Source organism: Paralichthys olivaceus, chromosome 23 (assembly GCF_024713975.1).
Source record: "Paralichthys olivaceus isolate ysfri-2021 chromosome 23, ASM2471397v2, whole genome shotgun sequence".
In the NCBI taxonomy this organism is placed as follows: domain Eukaryota; kingdom Metazoa; phylum Chordata; class Actinopteri; order Pleuronectiformes; family Paralichthyidae; genus Paralichthys; species Paralichthys olivaceus.
Genome location: NC_091115.1, coordinates 14064492 through 14085025, shown reverse-complemented (window position 1 = coordinate 14085025; position 20534 = coordinate 14064492). Strand labels below are relative to the sequence as shown.

General features: G+C 41.7%; 1 protein-coding gene across 22 annotated transcripts in view; it reads left to right on the top strand.

Annotated features, from left to right (window-relative positions):
* Positions 1 to 20534, top strand: part of nav3 (neuron navigator 3) — a 383327-nt gene that overhangs the window by 306786 nt on the left and 56007 nt on the right. For 21 of the 22 annotated variants that reach the window (XM_069520097.1, XM_069520098.1, XM_069520095.1 and 18 more), the window contains 2 exons: positions 2915 to 3030; positions 13145 to 13253. In XM_069520097.1, the coding sequence (XP_069376198.1) occupies positions 2915 to 3030; positions 13145 to 13253 (225 nt within the window). Of the gene's footprint in view, positions 1 to 2914; positions 3031 to 5604; positions 6990 to 13144; positions 13254 to 20534 lie in introns of those variants that run through there. The other variant, XM_069520105.1, reaches the window with a different exon arrangement.

The following is a 20534-nucleotide window of genomic DNA, read 5'->3' as shown; positions in this document are numbered from 1 at the left end:
AAGCATTTATATTTTCCTTATCAGCACCATCATCTGCCTCTTGTCATGCTATAAATGCCCCCCCTAACCAGAAGGCCTCACCAGCAGCCGACAGCATGCTGACAGTAAGCGTAAAGGACTCCTGCTGTGCTTCAAGTTAACATCCTTTTCAGCCCAATTAGGCATCTTTGTCTTGTTCGGCTTCTCTTTCTACACCCACTTTGAGCTGTTGTTCCTGCCAGGCCTAACAAACCAGTGTGGTTGTAGGACTTTGCTGCAGTCAGTGTGCAGAATTGATTTTGGCCCCACACAGAGTTTGTAAGGTTACTAACTGTGCTCTCTCCTCCCATAACCTAAGATGTACCAACCAGGTTAGAATCCAGAACTATTGCACGCAGTAGAGTGTGGTGCCTCTGCCAAGATCCACCAGTCTCTAGAAATGTACTCGAACCGCATCATTTCCACACACTCATAGACATCATACCTCTTAATATTCCTGTTTTTATCCATAAAGATCCATGTATTATTATATAATGAGAAATTCTAAAATGTGCATAGCGTTCATTCAGGCAGGTCATGAAGTCAAGCTCAGCTCAATCCAGTGTATCAGCTGATCTCTTGCCAGCCCTCATCAGCTGACAGCTCCCCTTCTATGCATTCAATTGGCAAAGCTTATAATGTGCATCCTATTTAAGATGCTTTAGATGCCCACTCCTCCTTCTTTCACTGCAAGCCACACTGCAACCCACCTCCACCCCAGCTCCTCCTGTTCATACTGAAACTGACTTAATCGATGTCATGTATTGTCATTGATGCTGCTCTGTTCTGTGCCAGGGTCTTTTAGCTGCTGCTCTTGCTGCCACATAGTGTTCATGGTGAGGTAGAGAGGTGCGCTCTGCCTATATTAGGCTTTCCATGTATATGCATGTGGAAGAACAGGGAGGTCCTAGGACAGAGCCTAGTAATTGCAGTTATTGAAACTGAAATCCTGTTTGAAACCAAACAAATAGCAATAAAACATAGAATACTGCAGCAATATTGTAATATAAATACTCTGTGTATTTTTGTTACTGCTAATCGATCAGTTATTCTGCACTGCATTTCTCACAGATCACCTGTAACCCAACAGTCACCTAACAGTGTGGATGACAGTACAACGCCCATCTCTGTAGATTTTCTGTTGATGAAACAACAAATAGAACTGGTTTCACAAAACAGCTTCAGTTTGAATCAGAGGTCATTATGCAGCCAGAAGCAGAGAACAGCAAAACTGTTTAAAACAGTTACCTGTCCCTTTTAAAGAATCAGGATCAATTACAGCAAATACTGAATTGTCACTGCAGCTGTCACCCATATGTCTTTTTTTATTCTGGGTCCAAATTGTTATGTGCAGCAGTGGCCGTGAATATCTCTGTCTGTGTCTTTGTGAATCCACTGAGGTGAGGGAAGATTGCACGAAGAGGGGAAAAAAGCTTTTTCATATGAGCTGAAGTCACAGACTGATGTCTGTCACAATTGGAGTCCAAGTTTTATCTGCAGCTCTGCAGGTGTTGGTGGATCTTTTGTGTGTATGTGGGTGTGTGTGGGGGAAAGTGCTTAGATCTGTGTCTATGTGCAAGTTTTATTATACGTATTTCAGGATTTTCATGAGCGAGTGGTTAGTTTGCATGCTTTTCATTGTGTTTATGCATTCCTGTGTGAGTGTGCATCTTATTTTGTTTGTATGTGCATCATCTATCTCTGTGTTTGACTGACTGTTCATCTGTTTTTAACTGTTTGTACATCCATGGTTTTGTGTTTTCCTGTCGGTGTGTGTAGCACTGTTGTTTTGTGAGGTGTATTGGACTTGATCCTTGTTTCTTCACATGAGAAAACAAACAGTGCAACGAGATGCAGCACGGGCTTGAAGAGAGAGGCAGATGCACACAAACACATATTTCATGCACACTCCTGCACACACACTCACAAGCACTCAGAGGAAACATCTCATCCAATACCACCCCCTCCTCCCTTTAGAGGTGTCCATCTGTTGAATATGTGCCTGAAACCAAATACAGACTGAGAAATTCAAACACTGTTCTTGCTTTATATTGCAGAGGTACAGACTAAATGCTTAGGAGGAAACATTCTGGCTGTTGCTCTAAATCAAGAACTGAAATATTTTGGCCACTTGTCTTTTGAACCCTTAAATGTCATCACATTCATCTGCATGACTTACTATTAGCTCCTTAGCCTCTCCATAGACGACCATAAAATGTTCATGTGATGCTAAATGTTTAATATCAAAGTAATAATTTTATTACCATACTAAAACCAAATTGTACTGATTGAATGAGACAGAATATAACTTTCATCTTTATAATGACTATGTTATAAATCATCTCCTCCTAAGTTAAGATGGAACTTTGTCTTTCCAAAATTGCTGCACAAGAATTATTGGGAATACTTATTATTTTTGAAGGAGGAAAATGTGATTCCAGTTAAAATTGAACCATGACAAATGTATTTTATTACCGTGACAAATGTTGATTAAATCTTATCTTAAACATTCCACATTATAACAGTTAGGTCGCCAGCGTATTGAAGGGCAAACACACAAGGACAATTTATAGTCTCTAATAAAACCTTATCCCAATCTGCAGTCTACAGTCTGTGACTGTTGGAGGAAGCCAAAACCCTTGCAGACACAGGGAGAACATGTAAACTGTGCTAATCACAACACAACCATGCTGCCAGTGGGGATTACCATTTATTTCAAATCTTTGAAATCTACTCTCTAAAAAATACTCATCACTTACTTTGTTTGACAGTAAATGATTACACACAGCACTGGAGCATCTTGCACTTTCAAAACAAACTCCTGTGACTGCAGTGGCAGAGTTTTTTCAGTCTGTCTTGATAACTGCTGTGCATCATTTGTTCTTTGTGCCCTCAGGACGTTCTCAGAAAATGACTGTACCATGGTGGCCCCGGCCGACCCCTGCCTCAGCCCCACCAAGGGAGAACTGGTCTACAGCAAGACAGCCAAACAGTGCCTGGAGGAGATATCAGGTATATTCAACAGTCAACACACATGATGTGGGCTCTGCATCGTTGATATTTCTCTGAGTGGGCATGTGAATGTACATATGCTTCCGTGCATTTTACATTTGTCTCTCAGAAGAAGATAAGGAATTGAACTCAGGTGAGCTTTATTTAGCACCTTTCATGCAAACATGTGGCCAAAGTGCTTCAAATAGCAGCATTAGAGCAACACACAAGAAACAATACAAAATATAAAATAAATTACAGGAATTAAATGATACAAAAATACACAATACACAAATGATAAAAAGTGATATAGTTAGTATAAGATATAACATTACTTTGAATTAGGATTAAAAGCCTCTATTTCAAAATAGATTAAGAGGATGAGTCTTGAGAAGAGGATGAGATGAGAATTTATTTTTTATTACCAAGAAAGCTTGCCTTTCTAATACCCAGTGGCAGTGTGTTCCACAGTTTAAGGTAGTAAAAACTTTACTTTTATGGAACACATGAGGAACATTTAAAAGAAAAGCAATAGAGGATCGTAGTGATTTTACTGGAACATAAAATGAAAGAATATAACCTTCTACTGTGCAGTATCTATATTTATTTAATGTTGACTTTGCTGCTGCTGCTCCAGTGCTGCTCTACATGTGAAAGGAATTCAATAGAGCTCAATGCAGTTTCCTACTTTAGGATATGCAGAAGGCTACTGTTGCGGCTGGCACAAAGCACCGATGCTGTGCTGCCGATGCGAGAGAGCGTGTTCCTGGTTTGCGTTGGCTACATATTCTGCTTTGAGTCTTTTTGTGTTTACTGGGGGATCTCTGTTCTGTGATGGTCTCATGCAGAGAAAGGAAAAGGTCAGTGGTGACAGCCAGGCACACGGAGCATCTGTGGCTCTTTGTTTACATCTCCGCGAGCTGCCATCATAAGTTACAAACCCATTTTGCGTATTCATGTAATCCTATTCAACTATTACTGTCACAACACAAACATGGATGAAAAGAGCTGGTTACATATATATATATATCTTAAGTTTGTTTGAAAAGAGGGAATACTGCAAATTAGCCTTTAATTACACACGTTGACATCTGCATGACTGAGCTTCTAGAGCTTAGAGGTCAAGAGTTTGTAACCACAGACTGAAATTCATGACAATGAGCTGGATGGGAGCTCAAACCAGGCAACACATTAAAACACAAAAAGCTGGCAGAGGAATATTCTATTGTTTCGATGGGATTTTGCCAGTTGCGGATGTAGACTTCTGTGTCACAGTTTCATGCATCCTGCTTTTTTTATGGTACTGATATTTATGTTGCTTAAAATTTTATTCTTTGATTAATGTGCTAATTATTATTTTACTGCAGATCCTTTCAAAACTCTCCTCATGATTTTGATTTTATATATTAACAGAAATTCCACATATCTTAATTCGGAAAGAAACTCCCTCCTTCTTTCCTCCCAGTAAAAGAAGTAATAGAGGTCAAACAAACATAAGAGCGCTCAATGAAAAATAAGATGTCAAGCTCAAAGTGAATCCAGACAGACTTTGTCTACAAAGCTCAGCGAGCACAAACAACAGCCTGTGATTACAGGTTTTGGGGATGTCAGGTCGGCAGTGACATTCCAGACATTTGGCTCTGTTCGTGGCTTTTCCGAAGCCCATCATTTGAAGGACAAAATTAGACTGCAGCGCTGAAGATTCCCTTTGTTGGGGTCCATTTCAAACACTTGCTTTCTGTTGTCACACGTTTCATGGTTGGCTTGCATCCTCTGTTTTTCTGACTCCCTCTCCATATGGAAGGAAATTCAATGCCACAAATACCACATGACAAGCATGCTTATTTTATGTATACGGGCTGAACCAATGTCAGTTGTGACAATCCCTAAACATCAAAACAGTGCGAGCACATAAAGTCTTTATTTACATGTCGATTTAAGCTTATGTGTAATTATTTGTAAAACAAGTTGAGCCTCTGACGCAATTATCTTAATTTTTCCTCTATTTATATGTTAATTTGGATTGATAATTGAGCTAAGATTAATGATGAACTTGGAGTCTCAGACTATTATGTAGATAAGTCGCTCTCAGTGTAATCACCTTGATTATGGTTTCTGAGGCAACTGCTTCCAGTGTTTCTTAGCTTGTGGTAACCAGGATTTAGAAAGACAGCTGTGACTAATGGCGACAGGGCTAATAACGCTTGCACTGATTGATGAGAATTTGTCGGTTGTGGTCATACTGTTGATCCATGATAAGCTGCAGGCTCGCTGCTTTCACTTCTCAAGATAGCATTTAATTAAGTCGGGGCGGCCAGCGGGGCACTGCAGGGGCTGCAATCTTACAGGTGCACTGTCCAAACAACTCACTGTCACACTGGGAGTGAGAGAAATGGAGGGATGCTGAAAGAGAGGGTGAAAGATAGTGTGAGGGAGGAAAGGGAACTGAAGAAAAAGTGAGAGAATGAGAGAGATTAGGAGACAGAGAGGGTGATAAACACAGAGAGGGAGGGCTGAGAGAAAGAGAGAGAGGGAGTACTGCAGGCTGCATGCTGGAATGAACAGGCAGACGGAGAGCTATATGAGTCCGTTTGCCGGCTTAGCCACCCGTTCATTTTGCGCTGTGAGGAGAGTAGGACTGTCAGAGTCAGTGGGGAGGCAGGGGAAATGTGGCTGAGAGGTGGTAATTAAAGAAGAGACAGAAGGTGGGGGGAGAGCGATAAGAGTGAATGAAAGGAAACTGTCATTTAATAGGGGAACAGATAAAGAGAGTGTGAGCACAGGCAGCAGAGAGAGAGAGAGAGAGAATGAGACCGTGTTGGTGAGGGACCGGAGATGTAGCGGCTCGTTCATCCACGCCCCTGACTGTGGTGAGGCAAAAGGAAGAAGCCAAGAAGACAGAGAGACAGCATGAGAACTGGAGGAGTGGAAGGATAAGTGTTTCTCTCCGACTCATTGTCTGACTATGAGTATGGGCTGCCTCAAGGATGGATCTGGATTCTACCTGTATGCCTGAGAGGGAGGGTTTCTCTCTGCTCTTCGCCCTGTGCTTGCTTTCCCTCCAGCCCTCCGAAGACTGGACCTCAGTCAGGAGGTGTCAGAAGTGGGGACACATCTCTCTGCCTCCTCTGTCCTCCGTTGCCTCCTTCACTCCATCCACTCTCTCAGTGACAGTGCAGCCAAGATGTGAAACGGAAAGCCACGCACAGGTAGCTCCACTTGCATGTGCAGATTCAGTCGCCGAGCCACCGGAGGTAAAGAGGTAAGCTGAGAAAAGGGAGGGGAGCGGTGAGCAGAGATGAAGAGAGGAGCAGAGTTCTCGGTGTATCAGGGAGGCAGCCCGGCTCGGCGGCCTCCCCAGCCTCTCCCCGACAACCTCAACCTGCGGATCAAGCAACGCTCACTCACGAACCTGACCCTGCTCAGTGATGGCGAGCAGCGGGTTTACGCCTTTGAGCTCGACGAGCCACCTACTCATGTTTCCCAACCTCAGAACTCTTCATTGTACTCAAGTTCCAAGCAGCGGGCAGGGGGCAGCCTGCAGGGGAGCCCCAGGAAGGAGGTGGTCACAAGGGGCGGAGGTGTACGGGGCACCAGGACTCGATCCCTGTCGCTCTCCCTCACCAAGGTGCTTTCTCAGTCAGAGCATTCCCTTATTCCTGTCCCTTGGCGGAGCACAGCTGCAGGTGGGCGACCACAGCGGGCATCATACAGCGGCCATTCAAGGACTGAGCTGCAGCGGAAGTCCAGGGAGGAAGCAGGAACAGATGAGGAGGGAAGCAGCGGGCGTTCAGACGAGGAGCCAGGAGCAGGCAGGGGTGGTGGGAAAAAGGGAGACAGGGAGAAGGATGGGGGTTACTGGGCAGAAGAGGAGGTTTCAGGGGGAGGTCCTCGTGAGGGAACGGCTCAGCTGGATAAGGAGGTGATTCTCACCATGCTGGGTGACCTGGAGAAGGTGCTGCACAAACAACCCCGCCCACGTAAGTCCATATAGTCATAACCGTCTCCAGGAAATAAAAGTAGAATATTTAGTGTAGACAGAAATCATTTGGGGATTTTATTACTCCGACATTTAAGAGTTGTGACAACAGTACAAAGTGGAAACTTTTTACAGGGAGTAAAATAACTTATGTTAATATTATGTAACTAAGTTTTGGTTAGACAAAATGCTAACATGAGCAGAATATAAGAATGTCATGGCAGAAAAAGCCTTAAATAAGATGGTTATTTTCTTAATCCTCATGATGGGGAAGCCTATTTCTCAGAACGCTATTAGCATTTTAAGAGCCTATTTAAGAAAACTGCAAGAGCTGGGCTGTTCTCTAAGAGTACACACAACCTCCCTTGTGCAAGTCATTCACACACAGTCACCCGCAAATGTAAATTCATCTTCATTCATGTACACAGACTGAGAAAAATCTCTCATATGCATCCTTTCTGTTAATGAGGGACTCTGCTCAGTGTGCTGCTATGTTAGATGCTATATGGAATTTACAGTACCATACTGTGTCTAACCTTTACCCACAGGTGCGGTGTTATACTTTGACAGTAGCTTAATAAACATCCATTTTACGAGGGCTCAACATGGAGTGTGTTTAAAGTAATATTTCCCAGTGCACGATGCTCTATGTGCTTTTGGAATGAGTCCCCATGTACAAACCTGGCTTTGATGTCAGAGCAAAGGGGTGTGGGAGGGGGAGCTTCAGTAGATAAGATATATTTTTTATGTAACTGTGACAGCGGACATGATCATTGTGACTCTACAGATTAAGCATTAGAAAAAGGCACAGCACGGCAGCGTGAGCTCTGGCAATGAGCAGATTATTTCTGATTTCCTTTAAGCAGGTTGAGGCATGATGCAGCATAAAACAGAAATACCTTGACATATACTGTAGATGATGGAAAACCAACACCTCCTCCACTGAAAAGGAACAGCTTTTATTTCTTGCACCTCCCTCACAGCCTGTGAATCACATAGCCAGTTTGATCAATATAGCTTATTATTACACCTGTGTGTGCGCACGTGTGTGCATGCGTGTCCGGGTTCTTTTTATTTAGGGCGTACAGTCCAGTACGTTGCTTGAACCGTTACACGTCTTCATACATTTTTATTGAATCTGTAAATAACAGATACTACATTAAAGTGCTAAGTCCCTGCATTAATTTGAGTGGGTTTATGTCAATATTTAAAGAACTGTGTGTAAAATATAGACGCACAACACATTGCAACCAAATTGCAAGGGTTCAAATGTTATGTTTCCTAGCCAGCGGTTTGTCATCTTGACATTAGTTTATGTGCAAACGATCTCACACAAGGATAAGGGTTGTTTAAGAGTCATGAGCTACCATTTACAATGAAGTGGAGTTGTCTGTTGTCTGTGACAAGTTAAGAGGAGACAATGCAACTGAAGAAGATAGAAATGAGGCTCACAAAAGTGAATGTCTAGGAATATCAGAGATTGGCGGTATCATGTCCTGTGGATAATTGAGAATCATCTCCAGAATGTAGGAGGGCATGTTTCCTGGTCATCAATCAAAAGAAGACTTCATGACCAAAACCACCCAAACCCTTGAGGATTAACTGCAAGGCACATATAGTGTACTTGGTAAGCATCTGAAATGGCCTGTTTGCAGCTGAAAAGAAGATTCGAAAACAAAGTTGTGTGACCCATGAAACAGAAATCATCCTCTAGTTTTAGGAAAAGAAAATAGTGGAGACTGTTAAGCTCATCTGTTAAACATGGCAGGAGTCCTGTTATGACTCAGGTATGTATGGCTACCAATGGAGCTGTATCACTGGCGTTTATTGAGGATTTTACTGCTAAGAGAATCAACAGGAAGAATACAGAGGTCTACAGCAGCAGCACAGCATTCCTTCTTGAATCAAAACTCATTGGGCAACATTTCATTTAAACAACTTTCCTTAAGGGTGAAAATGTGTCCTCGACTGGTCGAGTCGATTTCCTGATCTCTGATTGAGCTGCATTTCACTTGCTTAAGACCAGACTAACAGCAGACAGAAGAAATATGTTTCTGGCCTGGACCTTTATGATCTATTCAGACAGTTGAGAATCCATTTAAATCCTTAAAAAGTCCATTCGTCCTGTCGAAGTTGGCTTCCAAAGGACCCAGTTGCTGCTGCTGCACTTTGTGCTTGTAGCCTCAGGAAGTATTTGCCATTAATACGTATTAACAAGCTTTCTGGGTGCTGCAACTCCTGTTAGGAAACACATTTAGCAAAAAGGCCATAAAATTCCACATTACGTTTGTGTGTGTGTGTGGGGGGTGTGTGTGTGTGTATACGTGTGCATGGGAGAGCGGCTGCAGTGACTGGCACCCAAAGCTTCATCAAGGCTGATCTGTGGCAAATTGCTACAAGGAAACAGTTATCTTGTGTTTTGTGACGGTGTGCATGTTTGGGTTGTAATGCATTTGTGCGTATTATAATTTCAAGATAGGATGGTTCCCTAACAGTGTTGAGCTGGAGCAAGGGGCATCATGCATTATTGAAAGAGAGGGGGAGAGCGAGTGAACCAGCACTGAAGTGTGTGTGTTTGTAAATGTGTCAGTCCCAAACTGCAGTGATTTGCATTATGTTGTGTCAACTCTTATCTTGAGCAGCATTTGTTCTTCGGCTTTTACCAAGCCTGTGCTTTTGTGTTTTTGTGCCTACGTGTCCCTTTAAATGTGTTTAAAGTTGAAAACATCATTGTGAGGATATTTCAGGTTAGAATTAGGTTAAGGTAAGGATAGAGGAAGTGATTCCCTTTCCTTTTGAAAGTGCACCATCCTTACCTCTGTACACTCTCTCCACCTGGTCCCAGCTCCCATAGTGCACCGTAGTCAACCCATCATCCTCAAAAAAAGTAATCATTATTATCAAGTCGTTATTTATTCATTTTATGTTATGTTTTGTTAAAACTAAAAATTAAATTGTATTTTAAATGTTCCAGCATCAATTAAATTTTAATTAATACATTTTCTTGTAAATTAAATGTATAAAACAAAAACCTGATTATAATGAAATCAGCAAATCCAGAAAACGTGTGCCTGGGGGCAACGCTTTTATCCCTGTACGTCTTTTTCAGGCCAAGGCACACAAAACAAGTTGGCTGTGCAGTCTGAGCAGGTTGTGTGTGTGTGTGTGTGTGTGTGTGTGTGTGTGTGTGTGTGTGTGTGTGTTTTCGTGTGTGTGCCTTTTCTTCTCCCGTGCCCTTTTCAAAACCCCCACACTGGCCTGTTTGGCTGCTTTACGTCCTCACTGGGCCAAGACCTGGACAGCAGCTTGAATCCTAATGAATGCTGCGTGACTCTTCACCTCTCTGTAATGTTGGATACTGAGGTAGAAACAGCAGCTAAGCATACATGTGTTTAACAAGCCACTGCATTGGGATATTAGGGGCAGGGGATTTAGCAACTTGCATGTCTGCCTCTCTTTAAGGGTTATGAGCTGCTGAATTACTTAATGTGTTGGTGTTTAATGTGGTTTTGTCGGTGAGGTGCAAATTGAGCCCAGTTATTCGACAGTGCAGGTGGAACCTCTGCTTCACCGCAGTGGATTGCTCACATATTCACAACCAAGAGAATCCTAAATGAACAAACACGCTTCAGGTTGTCTCTCAACTTCACATGAAGTGTCCATTCATGATGGAGACCAGATCCACATCCATGACTGAAACCAGGTCCTCCTCATGTCTCTTGATAATGGGATTGTAATTGGATCTTTCTTGAAGGGGCCCTGCTGAGGGGAGGAGCACAGCAGAGAAGATATTAGAAAAGGAACAACAGAAAAAGAAGAACTACAATAACTGGAGCCATGAGTTTTTGTATACAGAAATCCAGTTTAATAAAATTCATCAGTTGGATCTTCCTTCTCTGGGCTTCAAAGGGGAGTGTCTCATGACTGTTTCCATGCTGTTTTATAACTTCTGTTCGGACAGGAATACATTTCAGGGGCACAAAAGTTTCTCTGCATTGGTTGTGAATGAAAGTTTCGCACCATGATTGCATGTCTGCCTTAGTCTAGTGAGTGAAACATCATTGATTTCTAATTAGTGCCCATAAAGTAGACGTCTGATATGGTGTTAGAAGCTAACAGAACATGTCACCACCTCAGCCTCACACAACCTTCAGTGTGTTTGCTCTGCACAGACAAAGAATGACCTCAATTATACCAGAATGCTCAGTACCCTGCGCGGTCATAGCACCGTGCTCCGGGATAATTGAGGTCAGGTCTTGACTCAATTTTGAGCAAGATTCTTCGAACATAAATATTAATTTTTTTTAGATTTTCCTCTGTCCTGAGGTCTACAGACAAACTGACAGTGTAAACACATATTGGACCCTGAATTCAGTGGCAGGGTAAAAACCTAGAATCTCATTGTATCTTTTTGTAATGTAGATTTTGATGTCCAAGTTTTTTTACAGCTCAGTCATTGGAGTTTAAACATGTTTTAAAAGATACAAGGGTCCCAGACCTCTCTCAGTTGTATAGTGAATGATCTTGTGGTTAGTTTGTGCCTTCGCTTTTTGACTAATTGATTTAACTCATATTTAACAAGGTCTCTCTGCAAAAGCAAAATTACCACACCGGCTGTGTCAGCTAGGGCACAATTGAAAATATGTACAGGTGCAGTGAATTATAAACGGTTAAAGGACACATTTGTCGATTCAAATTTGGAGTGATTCACTTCCAAAAAGGAGATACATTCAATGTCAGTGTCATTTTCTGCACATTGCTGTATCTGGTAAACCAAGAGACTCAAATAAAATGCATTGTCACACAGCATACAGCAAAACAAGAAAACTGGAGTCAGCTACATACTACCAGCGTCATGGTAGTCTGTTCAAATCAGATCATTTTGTGGTGAAAAACAGGAACTGTAGAAATGCCTGAGAGGGAAAGTAGAGCAGCATCCTGTAAACTGTGGGTATTTGTTCAAATAAAATAAATAAATGTGTTTTTTTTTGCTGGAAAGTTTAGGTGCAAAAAAACACACCATGTTCAACTCTGAAAGTGAGTTTTTTCAGACGTATTTATACTGTAGTTATCCAGGGAAACTGCCTAAGCTTCTCTGCTTGTCTCCCATTTCAACCTGTTTCCTGTTCCTACATATAAACACCTGAACCACTTTTCTTCTCCTGGCACTGAGCTGTGCCACAGGAGACGCTTGGGGCCTTTTTAAACCTCCAACCTGCTACTGCTCCCTCATTTGCCCCAGTCACTGTAATCACCATAGTATTTCTGCTCCGAGCACTAGAATCAGCACACAAGCGACAGAACACAGCTTCTCACGCTCATCATACCATCACAATGTATCGTACCACGCCGTTCATCTCCACAGTGAAGACAGTTTCCCTCTGAGAGCACCTTAAAACTGGAAAGGAGTGTGACCTGCATCCAGTCCGTGTCTCATTCCACTTTTTAATTACCCATTCTGCGTTTTCTGAGCTTGATGAGCCAACTAGGCTTAATTGGAGCAGGCAAGCAGATACTTTGTTGTGAGCCCACAGCTCACAGTTGTGAAATGTTGCCCACCCTGTGCTTATTAGCAGCACTTCTTCAGAGTTGTCTTAATGCCTCAGAAAAACAAGCGTGTCATGTCTTTAAACGAGGCACTGTGAGGAACATACGAAATACTTTCATAGCTGTGTGCCACTGTGGGGCGAGACAGACGATGGTGGACAGAAGTCGCAGCGATTTTCGACGTAGTTGACAGAGAAACACAGGAGCTCTGACAAGAGTTTGCTTTTGCAGGCACAACTGTGTTCCGAGCAAACTGATAGAGTGCGTGGTGTCATGGCACGACATTTCTGCATTGGCCCTGAAGGAAGAATGTCAATACTGTTTCAAATAATATCTGTTTTTTAGAGTAAAAGAACTGCATGTTGTGCAGCCTGACAAGATGATTTATCGTAATTCTCTAAATTAGGTATACGGATGTCATCGTGATCGGTCATTGCTCTGTTGTCCCTACTGAGACATTCAGTGACATCTCATAAAACTCTATATGTCAGATGTCCCCATCACTTCTACATTTGTGTGTTTGTAGCTTTTGTGAAGATTGGGTAAGTGCTTTGTGTGTATGCAGCTCCAAACGTCTCAGTACATCATATGAATTATCTGTCTCTCCAGGAGAGGACCCTGAGACAAGACGCATGAGGACGGTGAAGAACATTGCAGACCTGCGGCAGAACCTGGAAGAAACCATGTCCAGTCTACGGGGGACACAGATTAGCCACAGGTAGGTACACAGATGGTGCCGCTCTTTGCTTACTCATAAACCGCTTTCAGACGTGAAGAATGTCCGCATATTCGGGTGAAGGCTCTCTCCAAACTTTGCCTTTCACATATTCAACAACTCAGCAGGAGATTCCCTGGTCAGACAACACAAACATCTCATTTCATATGAGAGTTGGCGCAGCATGCAGTATAAACAAAGTATAAACTCTGCTGCGGAGATCACATTTTGTTTTTTATAGCACATCAACACTGGCATCAGCTCTTATGGCCAAAAGCTCTTAAATCTCGTTGTCTGTCCAATTTGGCAACTCTGTCCGTGCCTTCTACATGTAACTTTTTTTCATCCTGAGATATTTGTATTACTTTTGTATCTTTTGTGTCTGTTGCATGTTACAAACATCGTCATTGTGCCCATCCTCCAGATAACCTCCTTTAACTTTCTCACATTGGCTCACTTGGACAAATATAATATAATATAATTTACTACGGCGATCACAGGATAAACTCCAATGAATGTCCTTAACAACTGACTTGGACATTTGTGTTCTCATATACAGCCCCTTTGGATAATTTCAGGAGATTATCTGGAGTTCAGTGCAGGCTATATACATGCAGCTATAATGACTACAAACAAATGCTGATTTCCAAGTCATATAAAACATTGCCCATGTTCTCAAAGAGGATTCGAGCGATTAACCAGTCATAACCTCACAGCACATTCAAGGCTTCGGCTAGAGCATATGCAAATAAAGTCTGCTCAGTGAATTTTTCTTTATATTAATTGAGACAACAGTTAAATAGGATCATTTACATTGTCTTGACGTCCAAATGTCAAAACAAATGCCGCCATCTCCGCCTGATTAAATTTTTCTTAATTATTTATATCGGTGCGAGATTAATATTTATTGTGTTCAGTCTGACCTGTACCGCAACATTTTGCAGTAGAGGTCGGCTTCAAAGCTTCGACCCCCCCACCTGGCTTTCTGCTGTGCATCATGCAGTTTCAATTAGACACTGTTTTATAAATAACCCAAATGCAGAGAAAACTGAGTTTGCTGTCAGTGGTGATTTCATAACACCCACAGCTTCAGCTATTACGGCTATCTGACAGTTCTGTGTGATGTAGGACATTAGAAATCTGCTTCTTAAGTCCCTTTGATGGAGTAATGAAAAGATTGGATCACTGTGTGTGTGGTTTGTTATTTTGTTTGGGTAAAGTTGTTTAATTGAAAAACCCACGAGAAATGTAAAGTAAATGGCAGTCAATAAAAGTTATAATTTCGAGCTCCTGCCAGTAATTGATTGATATATTTAGTATAAGCTAGTTGACATTAAAACTTTATTAATTAATTTACACTTGACAGCACAAGCCGTAAAAAGATCACTGCCATATTATCACCTCATTCAACTTTCACATTCAGCAGACATAGAGAAGCACAATAATTAATTTAGTCTGTGTCCACCTGACAAAAATACTTTTAGCCATTTTTTGGTAGTCCAGTTGTTGCTAATTTCATCTGTGTCATTTTTATTGCTGGGAACATTTTAGATTTTTGGCTGGAAACATCTGGAAAACAACACTAATGAAAAAACGAATAATTGACTATTTTAATGCTTCCCGGCCCATTCAAAGAGCTTTACATGTGTCACTAGGGACAAAAAAGAAATAAACTGAGCACTAATGGGAGCGTTAACTGAGGCTAAAGGCCTTGTTGAACAGGTGGTAATTACCCCTGTAACATTATACATTATTTCAATCTGTGTAGATATTAATATGATATATTGGTTTAGCAGCGTCATAAAATAAAGACCTTTTGACCCTCAGCAAGAGCAATCAAATATGTATTAGAGCCTGATTGATTTATAGGTTGGCCAGTATTAATGTATATGAGCCTTTCATATTTATTGGTATCTATATTCATGTTGTCTGATTCACTGATATGAAAACTTTAGTTATTTATTTTACATAATAGATAAAGCAGAAAAACACGTGTGTTCACGTTCATATTTTACTCTAGTATTTGTGTTTTATTTTTATTGATAGTTTATTGTTAAACTGATTCAAGCCAAACCAAAAATCCACATCAGTCCGGAGCTAATATGTATGCTGATTGAGTACAGAGACCTTTACGAATGTTTCTGATTGTAACTATAGCAACAGTTACTATCAAGAGCTGCAGTCTCTTTAGACCTTCTTTCAACTGGTGTCTTTACACTTGTCGTGCTGAGTCTAAGACAGAGATGTCATGACTGAACCACTGAAAATAACCAAAGAGAAGGAAGGAGAAAAAAAAACGCTTCCTTTGTGTTCACAGTTGTGTCAGCACAAATTTATCCAAGTCAGTCGCCTTGTGCATCCATTATCCTTGGCAAATAAAAGCAGTTCTGATTTTGATACCTGTGACTCAGTTTATCACACTGATCAGGAGAGATACGGTATTTCGCCCAGTATTAATGATTCTCCCTCTATTACCATCTTCTCCTCCACCTACCCTGGATTTAATTAAAAACAGGCATCACCTTCCTCACCAGCTGGCACACATGTAATGACATTCAGGAGTTGATGGACAACCAGCACCTTAAAAGACTGTCCCATTTGTGAGCCATGGGCAACAGGGAGACTCATAACACACAGTGCAGAGACTGCGACTCAGGCGAAGACAAAAATGATAACCATAGGTTTATGTCAGCTTCCCGGGAAATGGTTCCCTGCTCATCCCTCTTCTTCTCTCCTCAGTCTATTATTTTTGTGTGTTTTGCCCCATGTGCAAAGGAAGATGGTGGCCAGACTGCCGACAGCCATGACAGATGGTATCTGTGTGTGTGCGCGTGTTTGTTTTCGAATTCTTTTTTTCCACAGAGGAGTCAGAGCCAAGCTAGATCAATACAGTGCTATTGTCTTACCAATATATTTAATCTAGTGGGAGCCACATGTGTTTGAGGTGTTTGATTGGTCTGAGGACGCAATTCTCATTCACATGCATCAGACAAAATGCAACGAACCCCGGCACAAGCATCATACACGGTGTCTGTGTGTGATTTGGAGACGCAATAAGCACTAAGATGGAAGCATCAGTGAAATAATGTCTGGATTACTGCATCGTTTTCTACCATTACATTAAATGGAAAAAAAGAGAAGTCAGCTCCTGAGTGTGAGCCACTGTCTGTCTCTGCTCTCTACGTGTTTATATTCTGAATGTGACAATAGCTTCTGAGTATGCATGCCAATTCTGTCCATGACAAAAGCCTGGCCAGTCCATCCTAATCTCTTCCCTGGATAAGAAATGGCAGTAATCACCATGAAGCTTTGAAGCACCTTAAGTAATTAATCACTGTTATGCTTGAGCAGACATGACTTTCATGTTCATCATTCTGTCTGTCTCTCTACGCCTTCTGTACGACCCCACCTTTTTATTCTGGCCTTTACAACTTGGTGTTGAGGTATATAATCAAAATATATACATTTTGCATTATTTACATTTTTCCTTTTTTGGATATCATCACAGTATTATGTAGCATATTATGACTTAGTAAGTAAGTAAGTGTACGTATTAGTTATTATTCTCTATTTTTAAAGTATTAGTGCTGTCCCCATTTGCAGCTGTCTCTCTGGAACTGTAAGTGACCTGCATTATTTGAGCCACGGCTACACAAAGAGCTGTTGAAGCTCAACTCAGAACCCTAAACTGGAGAATCAATTGTTGTTGCTGTTTTTGTGAACGCGCTGTTGTTGAGTCCCAACCACAGCTGCTACAGAGCGTTGGTCACCTGTGTATTCAAATTGTTTTAATATTGTACATATCTCTCATGTGAGACAGAGATTTCTGAAATTATTTGATACATTTTTGACATTGTTATGCTTTTAGTCTGTAATTGATATTGGAGATCAGTCAGAAAATGAGAGGAGAAGAGAGATAGGCAACAGTAAGCCTCAAATCAGGGGTGTTTCATGCCCTTTAACCCTCTACCAAAAAAAAATAATAGAGTAAAGACAGATGTTTTGCCCATCTGTCTGTGCTGCAGCACAAAACCTTCCATCTGTCCATTAAGCAAATAAAACCATGAACACCAACTTCTAGATATTGTAATTGAATGTAGATATCCAATGAAAAATTTAGGTTTTTACATTTTTGGTGCCTTTAGATACACAGTTTTTTGAAAATATTACAACTGTTGCTAACTTGATTACATTATATTTGTTATGATTTTTGTTCTAATAGTTGGAAGTCTCCGCTCCATAGAGACTCCAAGCATTCTTGCATCGGTTCAGATTAAGACTACCAGTCCCCAGCAAAGTGTCTCTTGCATGGAAGCTAATAGCAGCTGTTACCTGAAAGTATTGACCGAGTTCAAAAAGCCCCTGGTCAAATGATATCCATGGTAAAGCTTCTGTTTCAGAGGCCCTGCCTGACCTTGTCACTTTGATACAGAGGCCATTGTGGTAACTCAGTTCCCTTCCACTATGTTCATCAGAGACACAGATGTGCAGGGTCCTCCACAGACAGTCTGTACTGATTAAAACAGCCTCCACTGTTTTCTTTCCACCCTAGCCATGAAAAATCATGTTGATTCGTATAGGAAGGGAAAAGAAGCAGGTGCACATGTGGAGAAATGCAACGATCTTCAAGGTCAAACCTGGCACAGCAAACAGAAAAGGGAAATCTCCCCCTGCTCCCGGCTCGCTGTCTACACATCCCAGACAGATCCATGTCTAGTCCCAGGAGGTTTCAGCAACTTTCGGGTGACATTTTGAACATAATTGCTTCACCCAGTTGGATTTGTTTATTTTTGTGTTTACATTTGGAGCACAGAGACAACAGTGTCTGATAAATTATTCATTGGTTTGGAATTTAGGAGATGGCCATTGGTCCTGTTTGTGTGCACATACATAATTCTGAACGAAGCATGTTTTTTTCTCTTTTGCATTCACATTTAGAGCTGACACTTCAATACCAAGACATTTGCAATGATTGCAACAACATAGTAGGAGTCCAAAACAACAAGTTCTCAACAGTAATGATGGGTCAAACCCAGAAACACTTTTCAGTCTCTGTCAATGCACTACAGAACATACATGATGCAGCAACAAGGAAGCTAATATGATGCACCTCTTCACAAGATTCTTCAGACTATAGCCCCATTTCTTTTATGCTACAAAGACCCTGCAGGAAGTCTTTGTCACAGTCAGTCTCCCATCCTCCCACCTCTCTGTCAGTCTCCCATCCTTCCACCTCTCAGTACTTTTCCATAGACTCCGCCTCTGCTTCATCTGCCAGCCAAGCCACACCCTCTCACCAATCCAACACAGCTGCTCCTCATCACCTGCAATCAGCCCAGTATATATTCACCAGCTCCACTCTCAGTCAGGTGCCAGATTGTTCTACGCCTTCATGCAAGGCTTTCCAGCAGTTCTCTCCGGACTGATTCTTTGTTGCCGACCCTGCCTGTCCCTGACTAACCTGCCTCGTCTGAAACCTGGTAATCACCTCTGCCTTCCGTCCCTGACCAAGTCTTCTGCCTGTTGCTGTCTGTATTGCCTGTCACCTGATCGGCTGAGAGCTGAGAATAAAGACTGTTACCAGCTGTCCATGCTTGTTGTGCTGCATTTGGGTTCAAACCATACCCGTTACAGTCTTTGCATATATATAGCAGGAACCAGGGCCCAAATAAGGCTTCTGCTAACTTTTTAGAATAAAAAAGTCCCTGGTTGGTGAGTAGTACTTCAGGAAAGTACTGGAACCTCGGGGTGTGGCTTGCAGCGCTTAACATACCTGACTGTCTCTCTTGTATGATGGAAGATGGTTGTGCTAGGGATGCAACGGGACCTGTCTCGGTGTCCAGATTGAAGATGGGTGCTGTTGTGGTGGTGAGCAGTGGCTCTGGATGCCTCTAACTCTTTCTTTTAATATCTGTCTGCCTGCCGGTATTGCATGAGTGATTGTAGACATTGCTGTCTTATGGCTTCTTCTAAACTCTCAGGTTATTGTAAAGAATGCCCTGGAGTTCAAGCCAGCTCCATTGGAGGTCTGGGGATGACTTGGGCTGCTCCAGTTAATTCTGGAGAGGCAAACAGTGAAACTGAGACCAGTCTTGAAACTTTTATGAAGGCATTTTAACAAAATATATTATTTTAAAAGTGGACTGCAGGTTTACTGACTCCTGCATTGGTCCCACTTTTGCCTTTATAGCGCTGTAAAAAAATTCAGGTCTGTGGCCACAGACTGTATTAATTTCACTATAACAATGTAACTCCAAAAAAATTTAATTAACTGCTTTTGTGAACACTGGCTAATACTGTCCATGACATTTGCAGAACTGGCTTCTGAAGTCACGCGGCAGACTTAGGTCTTAACAAGATCATTGAACTAACCTCCACAAGAAATGCATGTTCAACTCTCAGGCCTCATTAGCAGCTGCAAGAGAAAGTTCCTGTGTATTTATATCTAGCAATGCTCAGCAATAAGCAACTCCCTGCTGTCAATGTGGATTCTTCTCCTGCTGAGCTCTTGGCTTAACACAAAGTAGTCTCCCTCTGTTAGGACTTATTTTGGTTGTGATTCTGCTTTACACCAGATAGTCTCCTAAAAGCAGCAGCGTTTATGGGAAATGTAGTCTTCATTTTGAGAAACATTGATATAGAGAACCAATGACTTATGGTATTATAGGATTTATTTTGTTTTATTATGTACAAGTACTTAGTTTAAGTGTTAATGTAATATGTTGAAGATAACCAATCATACCATTAAGAATTGCGTTTTCTTTTTAATTGGATATGTCTGTTTATGTGTGGCAGGTGGACACCTTTCTTAGTACCTCTCCTCAACTTGCAGCTCTGCCACATCCTTGGTTTTACTTGGTTTGGTGACACCTACAAAACACACACACACACACACACACACACACACACAAACACACACACACACACACACACACACACACACACACACAAATTCTCCCTCAGTTTATCTGCCTGTCTCATTTCTTTCACTCTCTCTCTCTGCTGCCTGGAGATAAAGATAAGCTGATTTAGCAAACTACATTGTGTACGAATGGTTAAATGATTCTGATTTCTATACTGTAGCAAATTGATTTCTGCATTTCCATATCCAGCTGTGATCGCTCGTCAGATAAGCAGTGTCATTTGGCTTCTCTGCATTCTAGCATGGCATTGCGTGTGTCATTGGGTGTGTGTGTGTTGATTTGAGGAGGTGTTGATAGAGATGTGGTGTGAATATGGCTGGCATCACTGACCCTCTCATGTTGGCACTTAGCATTACAGGAG